The sequence below is a fragment of the Saimiri boliviensis genome, chromosome 2 (assembly GCF_048565385.1).
Source record: "Saimiri boliviensis isolate mSaiBol1 chromosome 2, mSaiBol1.pri, whole genome shotgun sequence".
In the NCBI taxonomy this organism is placed as follows: domain Eukaryota; kingdom Metazoa; phylum Chordata; class Mammalia; order Primates; family Cebidae; genus Saimiri; species Saimiri boliviensis.
In genome coordinates this window covers 116,215,655-116,234,494 of record NC_133450.1, presented here as the reverse complement: position 1 = coordinate 116,234,494, position 18,840 = coordinate 116,215,655, and the positions used below count along the sequence as shown (strand labels likewise).

The following is an 18,840-nucleotide window of genomic DNA, read 5'->3' as shown; positions in this document are numbered from 1 at the left end:
GTCAAAGGACCTAAACTTTTCGTTTTAGTCACGCTGGTTTCCAGCACATTGTGCAGTGATCTTCTTTTGCTTGGTAACACTGCCACGAGGAAACACGTGAAGGAGGTAAGAACAAACGCAGTGTGTGTATGTGTTTTGAGCATGGTGGGGAGGTTGTTGCAAGTATAATTTTGGTGGTGGAGAAAAAGTGACTGAGCATTCTCAGACCTGGAAGTGGACTGTAGATGTGGTAAGAAGCTTGGTGGACAAGAGAAGCTCTCTGGTTGTGCTGAGGTGGACACAGAGTCCAGCAGATCTGGGAGCACTAGGGGAGCCATGAAGACCCAAAGCTGCTTCTGTGAGTCTTCCTGGGAACAGAGCTTTTTCTTTTACCTGCTACCATCATGGGAAAGAAGAGGCCTCTCGAGAGGGAGAATCTCCTTAAATGACTGAGAAAATTAAAGATAAAGCTCTCTTCCTCGGGCAGTCTGCTACTTAGGGCAGACTTGGCCATGAAATCCACACACTCATCTAGGCTCTAAACTCTACCCACCCCACTATGACATGTTGCCCCGCCCATCCTATGTCAAAAGAAGAGTCATGACCTCTCAGAATGTTCTGAGATTCTACTGGATAGTTCCAGTGTAGAAAGATTAGACTCCTCAGAAGCTAATTGACTAGGGAAGGATCAGGAAGACAAGACACATCCAAAGGGAGGTAGAGTTTGTGGAAGAAATGGAGGGGAGAAAAGAAAACTAAGGGGAAGAGAGAGCCAAATGATTGACCTGTACTTGGTTTTCTGAGCCATCTTTAATACTAAAGATCTTAATATCTGGAAATTCTAGCATAAGCCAGAATAGAAAGCAGAGATTATTTTTCCAGGCAGTTATAAACCTACATCCATGCCCATGGGGACTTATGGAAAGCAAATGGCCTAGAACACAAAGAGACCTAAATATTTATTGCCTCTATTTCTTCATAGTGTTTTATATAAACTTCTAAAGGGTTTTATGTTGATAAGCCATCTCTGACTATGTCTACTAACAGGACATATATTCCAGCATTATCCCTGTATCCTGACTATATCTTTACTAGGGTAAAATCAGATCATGGGCAGAAGAATCGAAGGACTGAGATTTGTCATGGTTAAATGTGGGGATTAGAGGGAGAAAACCAGTTAATTTGGTTTCTACTTTTCAGTAGAAGCAAAATATAAATAGTAGTTACTCTATCCTTCATAAATGAACCCATTTCCCCAATTCATTAGATACAACTCTGTTGGCATTTTAGGGAATCTCCAATGGAAGGACACAGGAAAGTTCAGCTAGATTAAGTAGTCATTATTATACAAAGCCATATCCAGGGACCAAGGTGTGAAGCAGGTTTGCTACTGACCCCTTCCCTCATCTTCCTGCCTCCTTCTCCCATTCTACTCTGGTTTGCACACCTACCTCTGCACCCTACCCCAAGCATGCCATACCCTTCTGAAGTGATTACTGTAAATCCCCCATCCAAGCAAGCCCTTCCAAGATAGGACTTAACTTTTCAATATCAACCTTCATGCCTATCTAAAACAAAAGCCCTGTAACTCATGACGCTATTTGTGGTTAATCAATTCGAAGACAACTCAATGAATTAATTCCCATGTGCTCTTTCTAAAATATTCTAGAGTTACCATTATTTCATTTAAATTTACTTCAAAAAAGATGTTTGCATTCTTGAAAGCTATGCCTGGAGCCTATTTGTGTGTGCTCTATGGAATGACTCTCATGGTAACAGTTTCAAACTTTGCAGCAGGCCAGTAAGGGAGAAGTACTGAGGTAGGAGGAGGAAGGGAAAGACTGAAGCCCTAACATGCTGGTGGAAACCTTTTGTGGCTCTGCAGAGAGCCAGGCCCAACCAGAAGTGATATGACAGGTTCTTAGATACAAGTGTTCAATAAAAGTGTACTGCATAAGCAGGTTTTGTGAGCAGTTTATCTAAGAAAAGATGGCTGAGAGAAAGATTTCTCTCCAATACAAGGGTTATTTAAGGAAGCAAAGCTTCTCATGAAACCAGAGTGAAGGTGCATTATTAGATTGATGACTTTGGAGGGAAAGTCATCAATCTGGGAAAGACCCTTGCTGACTGAGCTGAGAATTATTGAAACAGTTGTAGATAATGATAAACAAATGCAATTTGTCAAGAATGAAAATGTTAGGTCCCCAGAGAGAGTGAGGTTAATAAACTCTATGCCTTTAGATATCCTTTTTGGCCCAATGATTATTGATATTAAGATAACAGGCCCTTGTTCATTTTGGGAACTGAGTCTATAGGTCAGAGAAAATGGAAATCTTAAGATTGGCCCAGTCAAAAAGAAACATTATCAGTTTGAACATGGACCTTGAAAGGGATATGCAGAGACTAGATGAAGCAAATCAGGAACTTCTTCTCAAAATCCGAGAGAGAGAAGAGAAGATTCGGAGGTGAGTATTAGGGTTTCATGAGGGAACTTTCCAACCCAAAGAAGGGATGGACTAAAGGGAGGACTAAAACAAAAACTGAATTTTCCTGCTTGCTCTAGAGACCTCTATCTTGTGTGGCAAAAAGTTACTTCTTCATTCTTTGACACTTCTCTTGAATACTGAGGCACAGCAAGTTTCAAACAGATTCCTAAAAGACAGAGTTGAGAACGCTGGAGGGTATGGCTTAGGAATCAGACAGGTGTTCCTTCTCGTAATATTGAAGTGATCATGATCCTATGGACTAAGTAAGGGTTTTTGCTTGAGACTGATGATGTACAATGTCCCTGAAGTTCCTTTGTATCTGATATCTGTGTTTTATCAGTTCTGAAACTGCCAAACATGGGTCGTCATAGTGTACGTTTGTGTTGTCCAGGCTGGAAAGTGAGATCACTCAGACGGGAGACCTGGTGGAAGAGGAAGAGTGGGAGAAGGAGAACCGCATCACGATGGAAAGGGAAAGAGCCCTGCAGGAGCTGGAGGAAGAAACAGCCAGGCTTGTAAGCAAGAAGAGCCATTTAATAGATTGCCTTCCTCATTCCATCCCTCATCAGTTGTCAGATTAGCTTGTCTCTCCTTTTTATACATGAAGAGGAGCCACCTCAAAAGTCATGACAGAATTTGTCCATGCATGGAAGGGGGTATATTTGGTAATGTGTTTGGCTTCTTCGGTAATGTTTAATATTGGGAAACCCTGCAGATGAGCCTCTATATCCCCGTACTTCAACATGATTTAATCTCAACACACACATATCATTATGCAAATAAGGTCAAGTTACTACGGGAAAATATAGCTGGGGTGAAATGGACAGGAATCAACTGAAAAAGAACAGATGATGGAATACAGAGGCAGACTTAACGCTCTTATTTCTCTCTCACAGGAAAAGAAGAAGGAAACGTTGGTCCACAGTATAACAGAACTTCAACGAAAGGTGAGGTGGGGTTCCTGTGTTCTCCAGTGTCCCCACAACAGCACCATTCATCAAAGAGGCAAGGCTGGGGGGAAGTGATCACAGAGGAGCCCGTAAGTCAGAGACCCCTGTATGTGAAGTGCATACTACTCACTAATCCACTCTCCCAAGGCCGAGGTTCATGATCTAAATGTTACAGATTTTCTCTGTAAGCATGAGGGGAAAGGAATAGATGGAATATTTAGTAATCTCATGGGTTCTTCCTCTATCACCAGAAAATGGATTCCAACAGATACTCCGTTGAAGTCATTAACTAGAACCTTTGTGGAGAGAGGTTAATTTTCCTTTCAACAGATACTTTTTAAACAACAACCATTACCTTAATCCCCAAGGATTTCCTTCTCCATATGTAGGCATTTCTAATACCTCAACAGCTCCTCAGAATACAGTGCACTTCCAATGATTACCCTTCCCTCTGAACCATGAGTAGAGAGTAGCCTTCTACTGCAGAGGGCTGTATCCCTGAGTAACTCAGCATGAATTGGGGGTTGAAGAAAGTACTCCTGGCTTGAGTGTCTAGCATTGGTGGCCAAGACTAGTGAGAAGAAGATGGAGGTAGAGCAGAGATGTTTTCACAGGTCACCAAATACCTACCAAAGGACCACGTCCTGGAAAGTTTTATTGAGGCCATAGTTACTAACCTCCACATGCTAGAGAAAGTCTTTGTCTTCTATACATTTTAATGTAATATATTTTTTATTTGAAACTATAGCTTACAAGGAAATCACAAAAGATAACCAATTGTGAACAAAGCAATCCAGATGGAGCCCCAGAAGAGATAAAGGTAAATGAAAAAGCAATCCTAAACGTGGTTGGGCTATGTAACCAGGAAATAAGCTGTTAAGTCGGAAATCATTGCAACGTTGTGACAAATTCTTGGTAGTTTTCCCCCATGTCAAGCTTAAGCTTGGGCCACTGAGTGCTGAATTCTTCTCTGCCTTTATTAAGGGAAGGCACTCTTAAGTCTCATTTGTTGTTCTCTCTTCTGGTAGGTAGAACAGGCTACAAATGCATATGTAACCTTTGAGGCAGTTAAAGTCCCTAGTTTAAAGCTACAGTGCATAATTTGGTGTACGAAGTTGAGTAATTTAATCACTCCCTCTCAGCCTCAGTTTCCAGATTAAAAGAACTGTGTATATAAAATATTCTTTTCTTTTTTGGATGGCTCCAACTTCAAAAACATATGTAAGTTTTAAGTTATTATTTAAAAGTCTTGCTGAAGCGCATGTATACATTCATAAAGGCAGCACTAGGTATTGTATGTCTGCTGAGTGCTCGGCCCTTTATGTGCCCTGTCACGGATCCCAACCCAGAAAAGGATTCAATTAGTCACTCGTGCATTTAATGTTACGACTACCTGCTAAGCACATCATACTCTGCTTGGCATGTCTCTAATTGTGTCCCAGAGCTAAGAACCTGAGGCTAGCCGCAACCTATTTGATGAGAGAGAGGGAGAAATTTTTTGTATATATTCATGGGGTACAAGTGCCATTTTGCTACAATGACGTACTGTGTTGTGGAGACTTCGTTTTTCCTCAGAGAGCAGATTAGAAAATTTCGGCACATTCTCTACAATTACGTCTTCATCCTTGCCTTATCTAACTTGTCTGTTCCTTCTAAAGCCCCCACACTTGGTTGTGTGTATGAAACCTCTGAAGATCTGGACACACAGAAAATGGAAATAGAAAATGAAAATATGGAGAATGACTCTCCTATCTTCTGGCCAATTTAGTTTTGGTGACCACAAAAGAAGTCCAAAGCCACCAAACAAGCTTGCTTGGCTCTGCTCATTCAGATTAGTTATCTGGAAAGAGAGAAATCAGGAAGAAATTGGCGCCAAAATGAGGAAGGGTTATAAAGAAGCCTGAGTACCCTCTGACTGCAGTGGTCAAAACACTGATTTGCTTCAAGATCATTTCTTTTGACCAGAAAATTAGCCCTGCCAGAACTGAGTGGTGACACTTTATGTCTGGCTGTGTTCACTATGTCAACTGATAGACAACAGCGTCTAGTGTTAGTCAGAGTAACGGCCATCATTTGGCTAGTTAACCCTAAAGAGTTCTAGAGTATTGTTTAATCCTTTGAACCACTCTTTTGCACACCTATTTTATTGAATTGTCAGGTGATAGCTCTAATTCTGTAACACGTACAGGATCTCTTCTGCTCCTGTTCCTCTGACATTCTAGGAATCAGTGCAGCAGCTTAATGGGGTGCCTAATTCAACCCTTTGTGACTCACACCATTGGCTTGAAACTATATATCCCTTAGCACACTTGGCTGACTGGTCCTGGATGTAATTGAACGAAGAGTGAAGCAACTGTTAGAAGAGCCAGATGTGAAATAACGGTACCTAGATGAAAGTGGGAACAGCAGAGCTGAAAAAAGAAGGAAGAATGGTCATGTCTGCTCTTCCGCCAAATTATCTCTCAGATGCATCCTTTCCTGTCTACCACTTCTGTTGCTACTGTTTTTCCACAAGCCACCATAACCCCTTACCTGGACAAGAGAAGTCACCTTTTAACCAGTCTCCCTGCTTCTGTTTTCACACCCCATCTCTTTTTTTCAGACACGTAAAAGACTATTCTCTAAAAACCTGAATCAGATTGTGTCTTTAGACTTCAAGCCTCTCCTGCCTTCTCACTGCAATTAGAACAAAGACTAAAAATCCTTTTAGGAGCCACAAGGTCCTACACAATCTAGTCCTTGTCTGCCTTTTTCCACCTTGTCTCCTACCTACCAATTTCCCTTATGCTCTGGCCACACAATTCCTTCACACAAGCCAAATCTGTGATAACGTCATAGTCTTGGCCCTTGCCATACCCTTCCAAGAGAACATGTTTCTTCTGGATCTCCATTTAGCTAGCACTTATCATTCAGGCTTTAGCTCAGCCAGCATCACATCAGAGAGGCCTTTGCCAACCACCTACCACCGCCTCTCACATCACCACTACCGCTGCTATCTTCCATCACATTAGTGTTTTTGTTTCCTTCATAGCACATACCATTATCATGTTGATGTATTTGTTGTGTCTCCCTGTTAGAATGCCAGCTCTGTGAGGGTGGAGAGCCGGTTCATCCTGTTACTACTGTATCTTAAGTACCACCCCCTGCTCCCCGACACACGCATGCTTCACTCCAGAATAGTGGCTGATTTAGAATGGTCTTTGGCCAAGTATTGCAGGAAATAAAAGGGCAAGGAAGGCATACAGGAAGGGAGAAAGGGGTAAGCAAACATCTTAGACTCTGACTATATTAAAAGGAAAAGGAAGAACAAAGTTTTTCAAAACTGGTATTATTTTTAAGAGAAATGGCTAAGTAACTGTAGGAAGCTAAGAACTGAAGCTTAGAGGCAGCATTAGATGGAGACTAAAAAGTCGGGAGTATAAAAGAGCAATTTCACCAAGCAACTGCAAAGGGCACTGGGCGGTTTCACTCCTCCGTCAGATGTGTGACGCTGTGGCCCCGAGGCCCCTCACAGCTCATGAGGCCACCTTGGAGACTGCATTCCATTTCTGCACAGCTTTCACCTTGCCCAGTTAGCAGTCTCTTTTGCTTTCTTTAGGTTAAGTTACAACAGCTGGAAGCTTCCTACGCACGCCAAGAGGAGGAGCTGCTCAAGGTAACAGCAGGAACTTCAATGTGACTTATCCCTAAAAAGGGAAATGTGATCCTTGGTCAGACAATCTATTTCTCAAATGAGTGATTTACAATAAGGTTCCAGATCCAAGACTATGATGAGGTGCTAGGGAGGGGTAAAGAAAAGGTAGATAAACACAATCCCTGAGGTTACCTTCTCTTTCACATTTTTTTTTTTTACAGAATACACTCTATAGTATGTATCTCACAAATATTAGTATCTACCTTTTCCACTCCCAAATGCCCGCAAACTCCGCCTTTGACCTATAACTCCCATTTAGCTTATTTACCTTAAAAGAAAAAAATACATTTATCTATACAGCAAAAATAATAAATAAATAAATAATATTTAGAACAGTTAGAAAACCACATTTAGGAGTTGGGACACAGGAGGAAACAAGTATGCTTGAGTTCTTATAGCAATTTGCTGAAGTATATGTACAACCAAATTTTGATTTTCCAGGTAATGAAGGACTATGCATTTGTGACCCAGCTCTGTGAAGATCAAGCCTTCTGCATAAAGGTAGAGCTTCTTGGTAAAGGGATAGGAAAGAGTTTATTAAGGTACAACATGAAATAGAACCAAGGTTTTCAAAAAATACTGTCTAGAACAATTTCAACACTTCAAGGTGGCACTACTGGGAGCATCGGCACCCCACTACCGATATCACTCTATTTGTCTTTGACTCCATGGGAATTCCCGCCCTGGTCTCCCACTCTCTGTGCTGTTAAGTTAATAATGCACACTGTTAAGTTAGTAACGCATAATGTCAGTTATGCCCAGAAACCTATCCAGTGGTGAGGCATAGTGAGAGCTCAAGAGTAGTGGTGGGCTGGGTTTATGAAAGCAGAGAAGGTGGCAGTGGGAATGCCAAGCATTCATGATACCATGCAATAATAAGTGATTATGCTTAGAAAACTTATAATGCTTCTAAGTAGTAACTGTAGCTTCCTTTGTTTCTCTTTGAAGAAGTACCAGGAAACGTTGAGGAAAATAGAAGACGAACTAGAGGCTCGGTTCCTTGAGAGAGAAGTGTGAGCTTTGGCAAAGGACCATCCTTGTTTTGGTAGTAACTCCATCTCAGCCTGAGTCAGAGCAAACAATTCCCAGACCAATTTCTATTTGGAATGGAAGGAGTCCCGACCCCACCTATCTCTCCCCTCTGTTAGTGACCTGGTTGACCTCTGGCAAATCACACCAACATTAAAAATCCAGTTGTTCTCCCATTCTTCGAAAAGACTACAGACACACCTCTCCCTTCATCATTTTATCACAGTATTATTTGGGTTGATATTAAGAGTACAAACAGCTACTTAAAAAAGAGTTGGCGGTCAGTTGCTTTGATCAGTCAGGTATTCCTTATATGTCACAGAAAGGCCTTTTAATTAATACCATCCTTACTTCCTCCAAATATATGGAAACTCAACCATATGGGATAGGCATGAAACTAATCTCTAGACTTATACTACAGGTACCACATTATAAAAATCAGAATTGTACACTGTATTGAACTATGAATATTTAAAATTAGAAATTATAAAGGGAAAGCACTCCTCAAAATACACTGTTTGTCAAGAGTCTAAATGGTGAGAAATCCAAACCAAAAACCTCTCCTCCATTTCTTGACCTTCTTTGTAAGTTAAATCTTAACTCAGTCAAGAAGGATTTCTATTTATGAAATACTTTCAAATCCTTGGATCAAGAACAAGAGATCAAAACTGCATATTGCCTCTCTACAGGCCAAGTACAAACTGTGGACCAGGGTCCTGGGACTTGGAGGTCCTTTGTCCTAAAGGACACCTTCAAGTCACTCTAGATCCTTGCTGAACATTGATTTATGGCTTGACTGTTAAGCCAAGACAGTCAACCTAGAACAGGTTGCCCAGTAGAATTTTCTGTGCTAGTTAGTAGGTGAAACTAACTACATATGACAATTGAATTCATAAAAGATATATTCAACTGTGGAAATTAACTTTAACTTTAATTAAATAGCTCTGGGCAGCCAGTATTTACAATATTGGATAGTACAAATTTAGAATATAAAGCTTTTTTTAAAAATAACCATACTATAGTATGAATATATTAGTACACTTTGTTCAATTTCTGTCCTGGCTCTTATCTTCATAGATCAAAACTCGCGAGCATGAACTCTGTGGAAAAAGAACATACCAGCCAAAATAATGAGGTGAACACTCCACTCTCTCTTCAGCTTCTCACACTGCCATTGCCTTTCAAAGAAGTCTCCAGCAAACTGTATATACCCACAAATATATACCCAATCTTGCCATGTGCATTTTCCATGAACAGTACCAGCTATAATTACAGAGCATTCCAATCCTAAACAAACTAGATGCTAAGAAACAAACTACGTTCTTCTCATTCTGCCATACAAATGACAGGTTCTCAAAAAAACTAGCCAAAGACCTAAGAGAACTCTGAATGGAGGCAAGAAGCAACCTTAATTTAGGGTATGCTCGCTCTATAGAAAAAGGCCAACACAGGGCACATACACCACCTCTTCCATCTCCTGCAATCATAGTATTCTTTCCTGAAGATCTCGACATGGTCCCTAATGTTTCACACCATAGAGCACCCACCGGCTGTCATCATCTAGTCAGAGTTGGCCTGTGAGTTAATACATAGAAAGTGATTGCTTCTTTATGTCAGAGTTTCAGTGTCTGTTCATATTTAACATTATGAAGTCACCAGCACACATGCAAAGGTCTGAGGGAAACAGAACAGTTTCGTAGAGAGCACCAATCCTCTTAGCCTGCTTGATGTCTTCTGGTAGCAAGGATAAAGGATTAAAGTTCGACTTTTTGTAATTTAGTTTTGTAATTTATGTTAGCTTTAGAGTCCACATTGATAATCATCAGAAATTTCATACAGTCGAGATAAATTCTCAGAAAAGAGAGCTCATCTCTTCCTTAAAAGCAAATGTAAAATAGTGACCATTGTACTTGGTTCATCCAAGTGTTTTGATATATGCTAGGCCATGTTCACAGTTCTCGGCATTCTGAACAAGTCATTCTTGCCCCAAAGCTTGCATATTCTGTTTAGTAAACAAAATCCCTGAAACTAACTCGACCCACTTCTGTAGAACCAAGTTTTTGACATCTCCAATGTGTCCTGTATCTCTCCCAACAGTTCATCAAAGTATTCCTTCTAACTATATATCAGAGAAAAAAAAATAAAGTTGCCTACATCAAGCTCATCAGGGTCTCACGATGGTTTGATGACCTAGTGATGTCTGAGCAACCTGAAAGAGAGGATCCTGAGCAACTAACTGTTTGGCATGCCATGTAATCTTACTTAAACTATAGAACAAAATGTGTAATCCTGAAAGTTGCTTTCTAATTCCGATTCTGTGAGCCTCATTTCCACAGCTCTAATTTTTTTTTTTTTTTTTTTTTTTGGTAGGAAGATGAGGTCTCACTATGGTGTTCAGGCTGGTCTTGAATTTATGGACTCCTGGGTTCCTCCACTTCAGCCTCCCAAGTAGCTAGGAATACAGGCACCCACCACCATGCCTGGCTTTCTCTAAAATGAGATCATAATTCCTCTTTTTATCTCACAAGGAAGTTAAAAAGACAATGACATAACTGAGGAAGTATTTTGACATAAGAATGCCACAGAAATAAAGGATGTATCCTCATCTTTAGATTTTTCTTCACTTTTAAGCTCAGGGGTACATGTGCAGGATATGCCCCATCACGTAGGTATTAAGCCCTGCTATTAGCTTTTCTTTGTGATGCCCTCCCTCCCACTACCTCACACCTGCTGACAAGTCCCAGTGTGTGTTGTTCCCCTGCATGTGTCCATGTGTTCTCATCATTCAACTCCCACTTATAAGTAAGAACATGCAGTGTTTGTGTTTTTGTTTCAGTATTAGTTCGCTGAGGAAAATGGCTTCCAATTCCATCCACGTCCCTGCAAAGGACATGATCTCATTCCTTTTTTTTTTTTTTTTTTTTTTTTTTTTTGAGACAGAGTCTTGCTCTCTCGCCAGGAGCCAGGCTGGAGTGCAGTGGCGCGATCTCGGCTCACTGCAACCTCTGCCTCCCAGATTCAAGCAATTCTCCTGCCTCAGCCTCCTGGGTAGCTGGGACTACAGGCATGCGCCACCATGCCCAGCTAATTTTTGTATTTTTTGAGATGGGCTTTCACCATGTTGGCCAGGATGGTCTCCATCTCTTGACCTTGTGATCTGCCCACCTCCGCCTCCCAAAGTGCTGGGATTACAGGTGTGAGCCACCGCGCCCAGCCGATCTCATTCCTTTTTATGTCTGCCTAGTATTCCATGATGTATATGTATCACATTTTCTTTATCCAGTCTATCATTGATGGATACTTAGGTTGATTCTCTGTTTTTGCTATTGTGAAAAGTGCTGCAATGAATATTTGTGTGTATGTGGCTCTATGATAGAATGATTTATATTGCTTTGGGTATATACCAAGTAGTGACATTGCTGGGTCAAATGGTATTTCTGCTTCTAGGTCTTTGAGGAATTGCCACACTGTCTGCCACAATGGTTGAATTAATTTATACTCCCACCAACAGTCTAAAAGCATTCTTTTTTTCTGCAACCTCAGCACCATCTGTTGTTTTCTGACCTTTTAATAATAGCAATTCTGACTGGTGTGAGATGGTATCTCATTATGGTTTGGATATGCATTTCTCTAATGATCAGTAATGTTTTCTTCATATGTTTTTTGCCTGCATGTATGTCTTCTTTTGAGAAGTGTCTGTTCACATCCTTTGCCCACTTTTTAATGGGTTGTTTTTTCTTATAAGTTGTTTTTCTTATAAGTTTGTTTAAGTTCCTTATAGACTCTGGGTATTAGACCTTTGTCAGGTACACAGTTTGTAAAAATTGTGGCCTATTCTGTAGGTTGTGTATACACTCTGGTAATAGTTTATAATTCTGTGCAGAAGCTGTTTTGCTTAATTAGATCACATTTGTCAACTTTTGCTTTCTTTGCAATTGCTTTTGGCATTTTCATCATAAAATCTTTGCCCCTGCCTATGTTCATGGTATTGCCAGGATTTTCTTCTAGCATTTTTACAGTTCTAGGTTTTACATTTAAGTCTTCAATTCATCTTCAGTTAATTTATGTATATTATGCAAAGAAGGGGTCCAGTTTTAATTTCCTGCATATGGCTAGCCTGTTTTCCCAACACCATTTATCAAATAGGGAGTCCTTTCCCCATTGTTTGTTTTTGTCAGGTTTGTTGAAAATCAGATGGTTGTAGGTGAAAAGTTTATTTCTGAGTTCTCTATTCTATTCCATTGGTATATGTGTCTGTTTTTGTACTAGTACCATGCTGTTTGGGTTACTGTAGCCTTCTAGTATAGTTTGAAGTCAGATAGTGTGATGCTTTCAGCTTTATTCTTTTTGCTTAGGATTGTTTTGGCTATTAGGCTTCTTTTTTGGTTACAAATGATTTTAAAATCTTTTTTTTTTTAATTCTGTGAAGAATGTCAATGGTAGTTTAATGGGAATAGCATTGACTTTATAAATTACATTGGACAGTATGGCTATTTTCACAATATTGATTCTTCCTATCCAGGAACATGGAATGTTTTTCCATTAGTTTGAGTCCTCTCTAATTTCTTTCAGCAGTGGTTTGCAGTTCTCCTTGAAGGAGTCTTTTGCTTCCCTTGGTAGCTGTATTCTTAAGTGGTTTTTTTGTTTGTTTGTTTGTTTTTGTAGCAATTGTGAATGGGAGTTCATTTATAATTTGGCTCTCTGCTTGCCTGTTGTTCATTTATAGGAATGCTGTGACTTTTGCACATTGATTTTGTATCCTAAGACTTTGTTTCTTTTTAGCTGAAGAGATTTGGGGCTCAGATGATGGGGTTTTCTAGATTTAAGATCATGTCACTGAAAACAAAGACAATTTTACTTCATCTTTCCCTATTTGAATACCTTTTATTTATTAATCTTTAATGAATGCCCTGGCCAAAACTTCCAATACTATGTTGAATAGGATTGGTGAGAGAGGGCATCCTTATCTTGTGCCAGTTTTCAATGGGAATGCTTCTAGCTTCTGCCCATTCAATATGATATTGGCTGTGGATTTGTCATATGTGGCTCTTATTATTTTGAGATATGTTCTTTCAATCCCTAGTTTATTGAGAGTTTTTAACACTAAGGATTGTTGAATTTTATCAGAGGCCTTTTCTGTATCTATTGAGATAATCATCTAGTTTTTGTTTTTAGTTCTGTTTATGTGATAGACTATGTTTATTGATTTGTGTATGTTGAACGAACCTTGCATCCTGGGGATGAAGGCAAATTTGATCACTCATCTTTAGATTTTTATAGCTTTTAAGACTTATCTCTTAAGATATATTTATATAGTTTTCTTAGCCTACAAACTTCTCTAAGGGTCACTGGCTGAGCAGAAGATGGAATAGTATAGTTGAGAGAGCCAAGAATGTGGAGAATCCAGATTCCAGGCTCAGTCCTGCCACTCAGCAGCTATGTGACATTGGACAACATATTTTGCCTTTCTATGCCTTAGTCTGGTCATATAAATATGAAAAAAGGTAGGATGAATAATACTAATATATTTTTTTATTTTTGTCTGAAAATTTTATGTGCTTATGCATATAAAAAGAATTTGTCAAAGTTATCTAAATAATATTTATGGCTCACTAAATATTACTGGACAATGATAATAACCTCCAGAAATTACTTATTTATTAATATCCTTTATTCTTCTTCCAGGGTATGCCTACCCACAAGACAGCAGTATTATTCAGTAAAAAGTAAGTAAAATATCTTCAAGTAAACTTCCTATAAAATTGGGAGCCCTATTTAGCCATCTTGGCAGAGGGAAAAATCTAAACTAGAACCTCGTACGTGCACACACACACACACACACACACACACGAGTCAAGTCAACAAACTAATGTAATTGACTGTTTCTCAATCCTAATGATACGACTTACTTGCTTAAGGTAATTAATAATATCAACTTTCCATTATTAAAATCAATAGCCTTGTGATAATAAGAAACAGGAATTTGATTATCTAAAAGAAATATGGCAAATCTCTTATTTACTGCATTTTCCCTTTAACAATTTGAATTAGATTGATGTATCTGGTTTTCTAGTAGTCTCTGCAGACTAGATGAAGACTGTCACATGCTAGTATAACACTGCAAGAATTATGAGAAAGAGCATCTAACAGAATTCGACACATAATGGTTGCTCAAAACTACTTGTTAAATTGAATAAGAATTTAAGACTCAAACACCTGAGTTGATATTCATCCTGAGGGACTCACTGTGATAGCAAAGTAAAATTGGTATTCATGAATCCCCTACATTTTCAAGAAAAGGTCAAATTACATTCAATGTTATCTGTTTAAGAAGGCATAAAGAAACATATATTCAAAATGATATTAAATATGATTTAGACAGAGTTCCGTCAAAATGGTTAACATAAAATTATTGGTGCTTAAAGGTCAGCTTCAATTGTCTGGAAAATTTGCTTAAGGAGAATACCCCTTCATACCAGATAAATGAAATATTACATCTTTCAATATTCCCAAATACAGTATTTCTGAAACAATTAGCAGAATTTTCTGTAGAACTCCTAGTTTGTTCTCTTATGCTCTAACACCAGGGCCCACCATGAAAATGGCTGTGTGGACTCCTAGAATAAGGACTCTCTGTCTAAAGAGAGTTGGTATCCTGAAGGGAATCTTACAAAAGACATCCTGCAAGTCTCGTTCATCATGTCAAACTACAAATGTCTTTCCACTTGTTCTGCCACAGCATCCTGTGGACACTGGTACATCGGGCACTAACTCAAGAGGCAAGAAAGCTCGGCTATTCGCACGATTTTCCCTGGGAATGAAATCCCAGAACCTCTCATGCACATTGCCTCAAATTTCATGGAGAGTGGTGGGAAGATTTTTCAAGGACTTCTGATTCTAATTTTGACGAAGGTGCTATACTAAAACGAGTACTGTCTCCAGTCACCAAGATCACGCATAGCAGCAAACTTGAGAAAAGGGGAGGGGGAAGAGCTGTTTCTGACTGATAAGGGAGAACAGTGAATTTGTCCTGGGGCAGAGACATCCTAAAACAGCTGGGTAAGGATAATACAGGAAAGAAATAGAAAAGGTTTACTCATACAAATCATATTAAAGCCATAAGGTTGGCCAGGAGCAGTGGCTTATGCCTGTAATCCCATCACTTTGGGAGGCCCAGGTGGGCAGATGATGAGATCAAGAGATAGAGACCATCCTGGCCAATATGATGAAGCCCCATCTCTACTAAAAATACAAAAATTAGCTGGGCACAGTGGTGCACGCCAGGAGTCCCAGCTACTCAGGAGGCTGAGGCAGGAGAATTGCTTGAACCTGGGAGGCAGAGGTTGCAGTGAGCCGAGATTGTGCCACTGCATTCCAGCCCTGTGTCTCCAAAAAAAAAAAAAAGAAAAGAAAAAACACCTCAAGGCCTAAATAACTCATCAGTTGAAAGAAAAAAAATCAAGACCACCATAGGGAGGTTTATAAAAAATTATTACAAAATGTTACAGATAACATAAATGATAGAAGACAACATAAACTTGGATAGAAACTCATTTATCAAGAAAGTCAGAACTGCGTCCAAATGACTAAATTCAACTTATTTCCAGTCTAACTCTCCAAATGGTTTTCCATGGAATTGAATAAGTAATTCTAAAATATACTCTGTATGGAAGAACAAAGAGTCAAGAATAACCTGGACAGTTCTAAAGAGCACGGAGTGGGGAACATGCCCTTCCAGATACCAGGACTTACCATGATGCTATAGTAATTATTATAGTGTGATATTGGGGCAGGAATACGAAAACTGCATTGTGGAATGGAACAAAGAGTTCAGAAATTGTGCACATAGCTAACTTTGGTATGTGACAGTGATTGCATGTAAAAGGAAAAGGAAGAACAGTGGAAAAAAAGTTATCTATATGAGATTGGATCACTAAATATAAAAGGCAAGCCCAGATGCATTAAAGATGTAAATGCTTTAAAAAAAATTAAAATCTTCCAAACTCTGTATTACTTTTTATGCTACATAATAAATTATCCCCGAAACTTAGTGATTTCAAATAACAAACAGTTATTAGCTCACAGTTTCTGTGGGCCAGGAATCCACTTAGCTAAGTGGTTGTAGCTCGGTATCTGTTAAGAAGTTGCAGTTAGGATGTTGACCAAAACTGCAGAAGGTTTGGCTGCAGTTAGAAGTTAAATTTCTAAAGTAACTAACTCGCACATGTAGCAACCTTTTTCTGGTAGTTGACAGAAAGCCTCAGCTTCTCACTGCATAGACCCTTCCATAGGGCTGCTTGAGTGTCCTCACAGCATGACTGCTGGCTTCCTCCAAAAGGCATGGAGGAAACTGCAATGCCTTTAGGATGTAATCTAGGAAGCTATGCTACACACTGTGACTTCCACCATATTCTATTCTTCAGGAGTAAATTATTAAGTCCAACCTACACTCCAATGGAGGGGAATTATCTTGAAAGGAGGAGCAACAAGCCATCTGTAGACACATTTTTAAACTGCCATAGACTTTTAATAGAAAATATGAGCATCTTTTGTGTCTTGGGATAGGGAATTTTTTTTAAAAAGACACAAAAAGCATTGATTCTAATGAAAGAAAAGATGGACGAACTAGATCCTACTAAAATTGATAACTGTTTAACATTCTAGAGCAAGTCAAAGTTATAAAGTTGGGAGGATATATAACAATACATAAAATGGAAAAGGATTGATGTCAAAAACATAAAACAAATTCTTACAAATCAATAAGAAAAGCTCAAACTACCTTGTAGATAAATGGGCAAGAAGAAACACATAAAATCAATAAACCTATGAACAGATGTTAATCATCATTGTAATCAGGGGAATCCATATTGAAGTCAGCAAAAGAGTTTAAATCTGATAATGTCATGTGTTGGAGAAGATATGGGTCCACAGAAACCTACACCTTGCTAGAGGTTTATAAACCAATCCAATTGTTTTGAAAAACAACTCACCGAAACAAAATAAAAAATAAAAATAAGAGAATGAAATGATTTTAGTGATAAATGCTACCAAGAAAATAAAACATGGTAATGGACATAGAATAACCAGCGGGCCAGAACATGGGAAAGGGAGCTGCCACTATAAAGGACTGTCAGAAAAGTGGGTGACAATCCATGGGAAACATTTGAATATCAGTAAGAAGCCAGACGCACATTCAGATATGACTTGTTTTTTGTTCCACTTTTTCAAACCTCTGGTTAACAGTTTGTTGGCTTTCTCTTTGCAGGATTTTTTGCTGCCTGTTTTTCATCACCCTGTTTTTCATCAGACTGCTGAGCTACATGTTTTTTCACGTAAAATTTATAAATCCAGATCTCCTCGTCAATGTACTGCCCAGGGTACTGAGCAGGAGCATCTTATGGAAGCTCAGATGTGTCTTCTTTCCATCTCTCACACTTGAGACAGAGGACATGTTACCCCACTGATCCCGAAGAAATATCCTTGAGCAACAGAAGGGAAGTGGGATCCTAGCGTGTAGAAAGAAGGCAGGAAGCTTGTGGAGGAAAGAGGTTTGCTTCAGTTTTTTCCTCAAGGTTTGCCTACTTGACTACCTTCTCTCTCCACGTCATCTATCCAAGATTAACCTCGCCCAGTAAAAAACTCTGTAATAGATTTATGTGGCTCTATGGATCAGCTGAGTAGTACCTGATAGTAAACAAATTTGGCCATTAGGGGAATTATATAAATGCTAAGAAAAGTTAACTTATTATTCTAGCGAATCTCAAAAATCTGACACACTGGACCCCTGAAATGCAGAAGATTACTTACTACTTATATTAGAACTCATAGGTTGTAAGTGACCTTAGCTCAAAGTAATTTATAGCAAATACATAAATAATTATATTTACACATTTAAATATAAAATTAAAAACCTATGAATAAGCCAGGCAAGACAGCAGAAGATTCCACCAACGATCCCCCCTTCAAAAACACCAATTTAACAACCATCTACATAAAAAAAGCACTTTCATAAGAATGAAAAATCAGGTGAGCACTCACAGTACATAGTTTTAACTTCATATCGCTGAAAGAGGCACTGAAGAGGTAAGAAAACCAGTCTGGAATCGCCAACACCGCTGCTTCCCCTTCCTCCAGCAGCAGGAGTGTGGTATAGAGAGCGTTTCTCCGTGCTGGGGAAAGATTGCAGCATTTGTGGGACATTGAACTCAGTGATTTCCTATTAAAACAGAAAACAAAACCAGATCAAACTCAGCTGACACCTGCCTACAAGGAATAATTTAAACCAGCCATAGCCAGAGGAGAATTGCTAATCCCAGCTGTCAGAATTTAAGTTTTGATAAGCCTTGCCACTCCCAAGCTAAAATATTCTGGAGACTTAAATAAATCTGAAATTCCTAGGTGAGTACTGGTGTTTTCCCAGGCCCACGGTGGAGTTGGTGGGGAGCCGTAGCGGCGGAAGTGCTGGAATCACCCCTCCCTTAACCCCAGACAGCATACGTCATGGCTCCAAAAGACATCCCTCTCCTCTGCTCAAGGAGGACTCAAGTTAGGAGGATTTTGTCTTGTATCTTGAGCCGCAGCTCCAGCCACGGGAAGATAGGGCACCAGTCCAAGTCATGAGGCCCCCTTTCTAGGCCCTAGCTCCAAGATGACATTTCTAGACACAGAATGGGTCAGAAGGGAAGCTGCCACCTTGAAGAAG

General features: G+C 39.5%; 1 protein-coding gene across 2 annotated transcripts; it reads left to right on the top strand.

The window, feature by feature from the left end:
• Positions 1-643: 643 nt before the first annotated feature.
• TMCO5A (transmembrane and coiled-coil domains 5A) lies at positions 644-17,789 on the top strand. 2 transcript variants are annotated; one of them, XM_039462914.2, is made up of 12 exons: positions 644-696; positions 1,270-1,361; positions 2,295-2,444; positions 2,857-2,980; positions 3,362-3,412; positions 4,164-4,235; positions 7,014-7,070; positions 7,551-7,610; positions 8,058-8,122; positions 9,216-9,273; positions 13,824-13,864; positions 17,404-17,789. In XM_039462914.2, the coding sequence occupies exons 3-12, from the start codon at positions 2,305-2,307 to the stop codon at positions 17,600-17,602; spliced, it is 867 nt and encodes a 288-aa protein (XP_039318848.1). In that variant the 5' UTR covers positions 644-696; positions 1,270-1,361; positions 2,295-2,304; the 3' UTR covers positions 17,603-17,789. The 2 variants fall into 2 exon arrangements, with proteins under 2 accessions (XP_039318848.1, XP_074247749.1); XM_074391648.1 differs by lacking the exon at positions 644-696 and having other exon boundaries at positions 1,325-1,350; positions 17,404-17,602.
• The last annotated feature ends 1,051 nt before the right edge of the window (positions 17,790-18,840 follow it).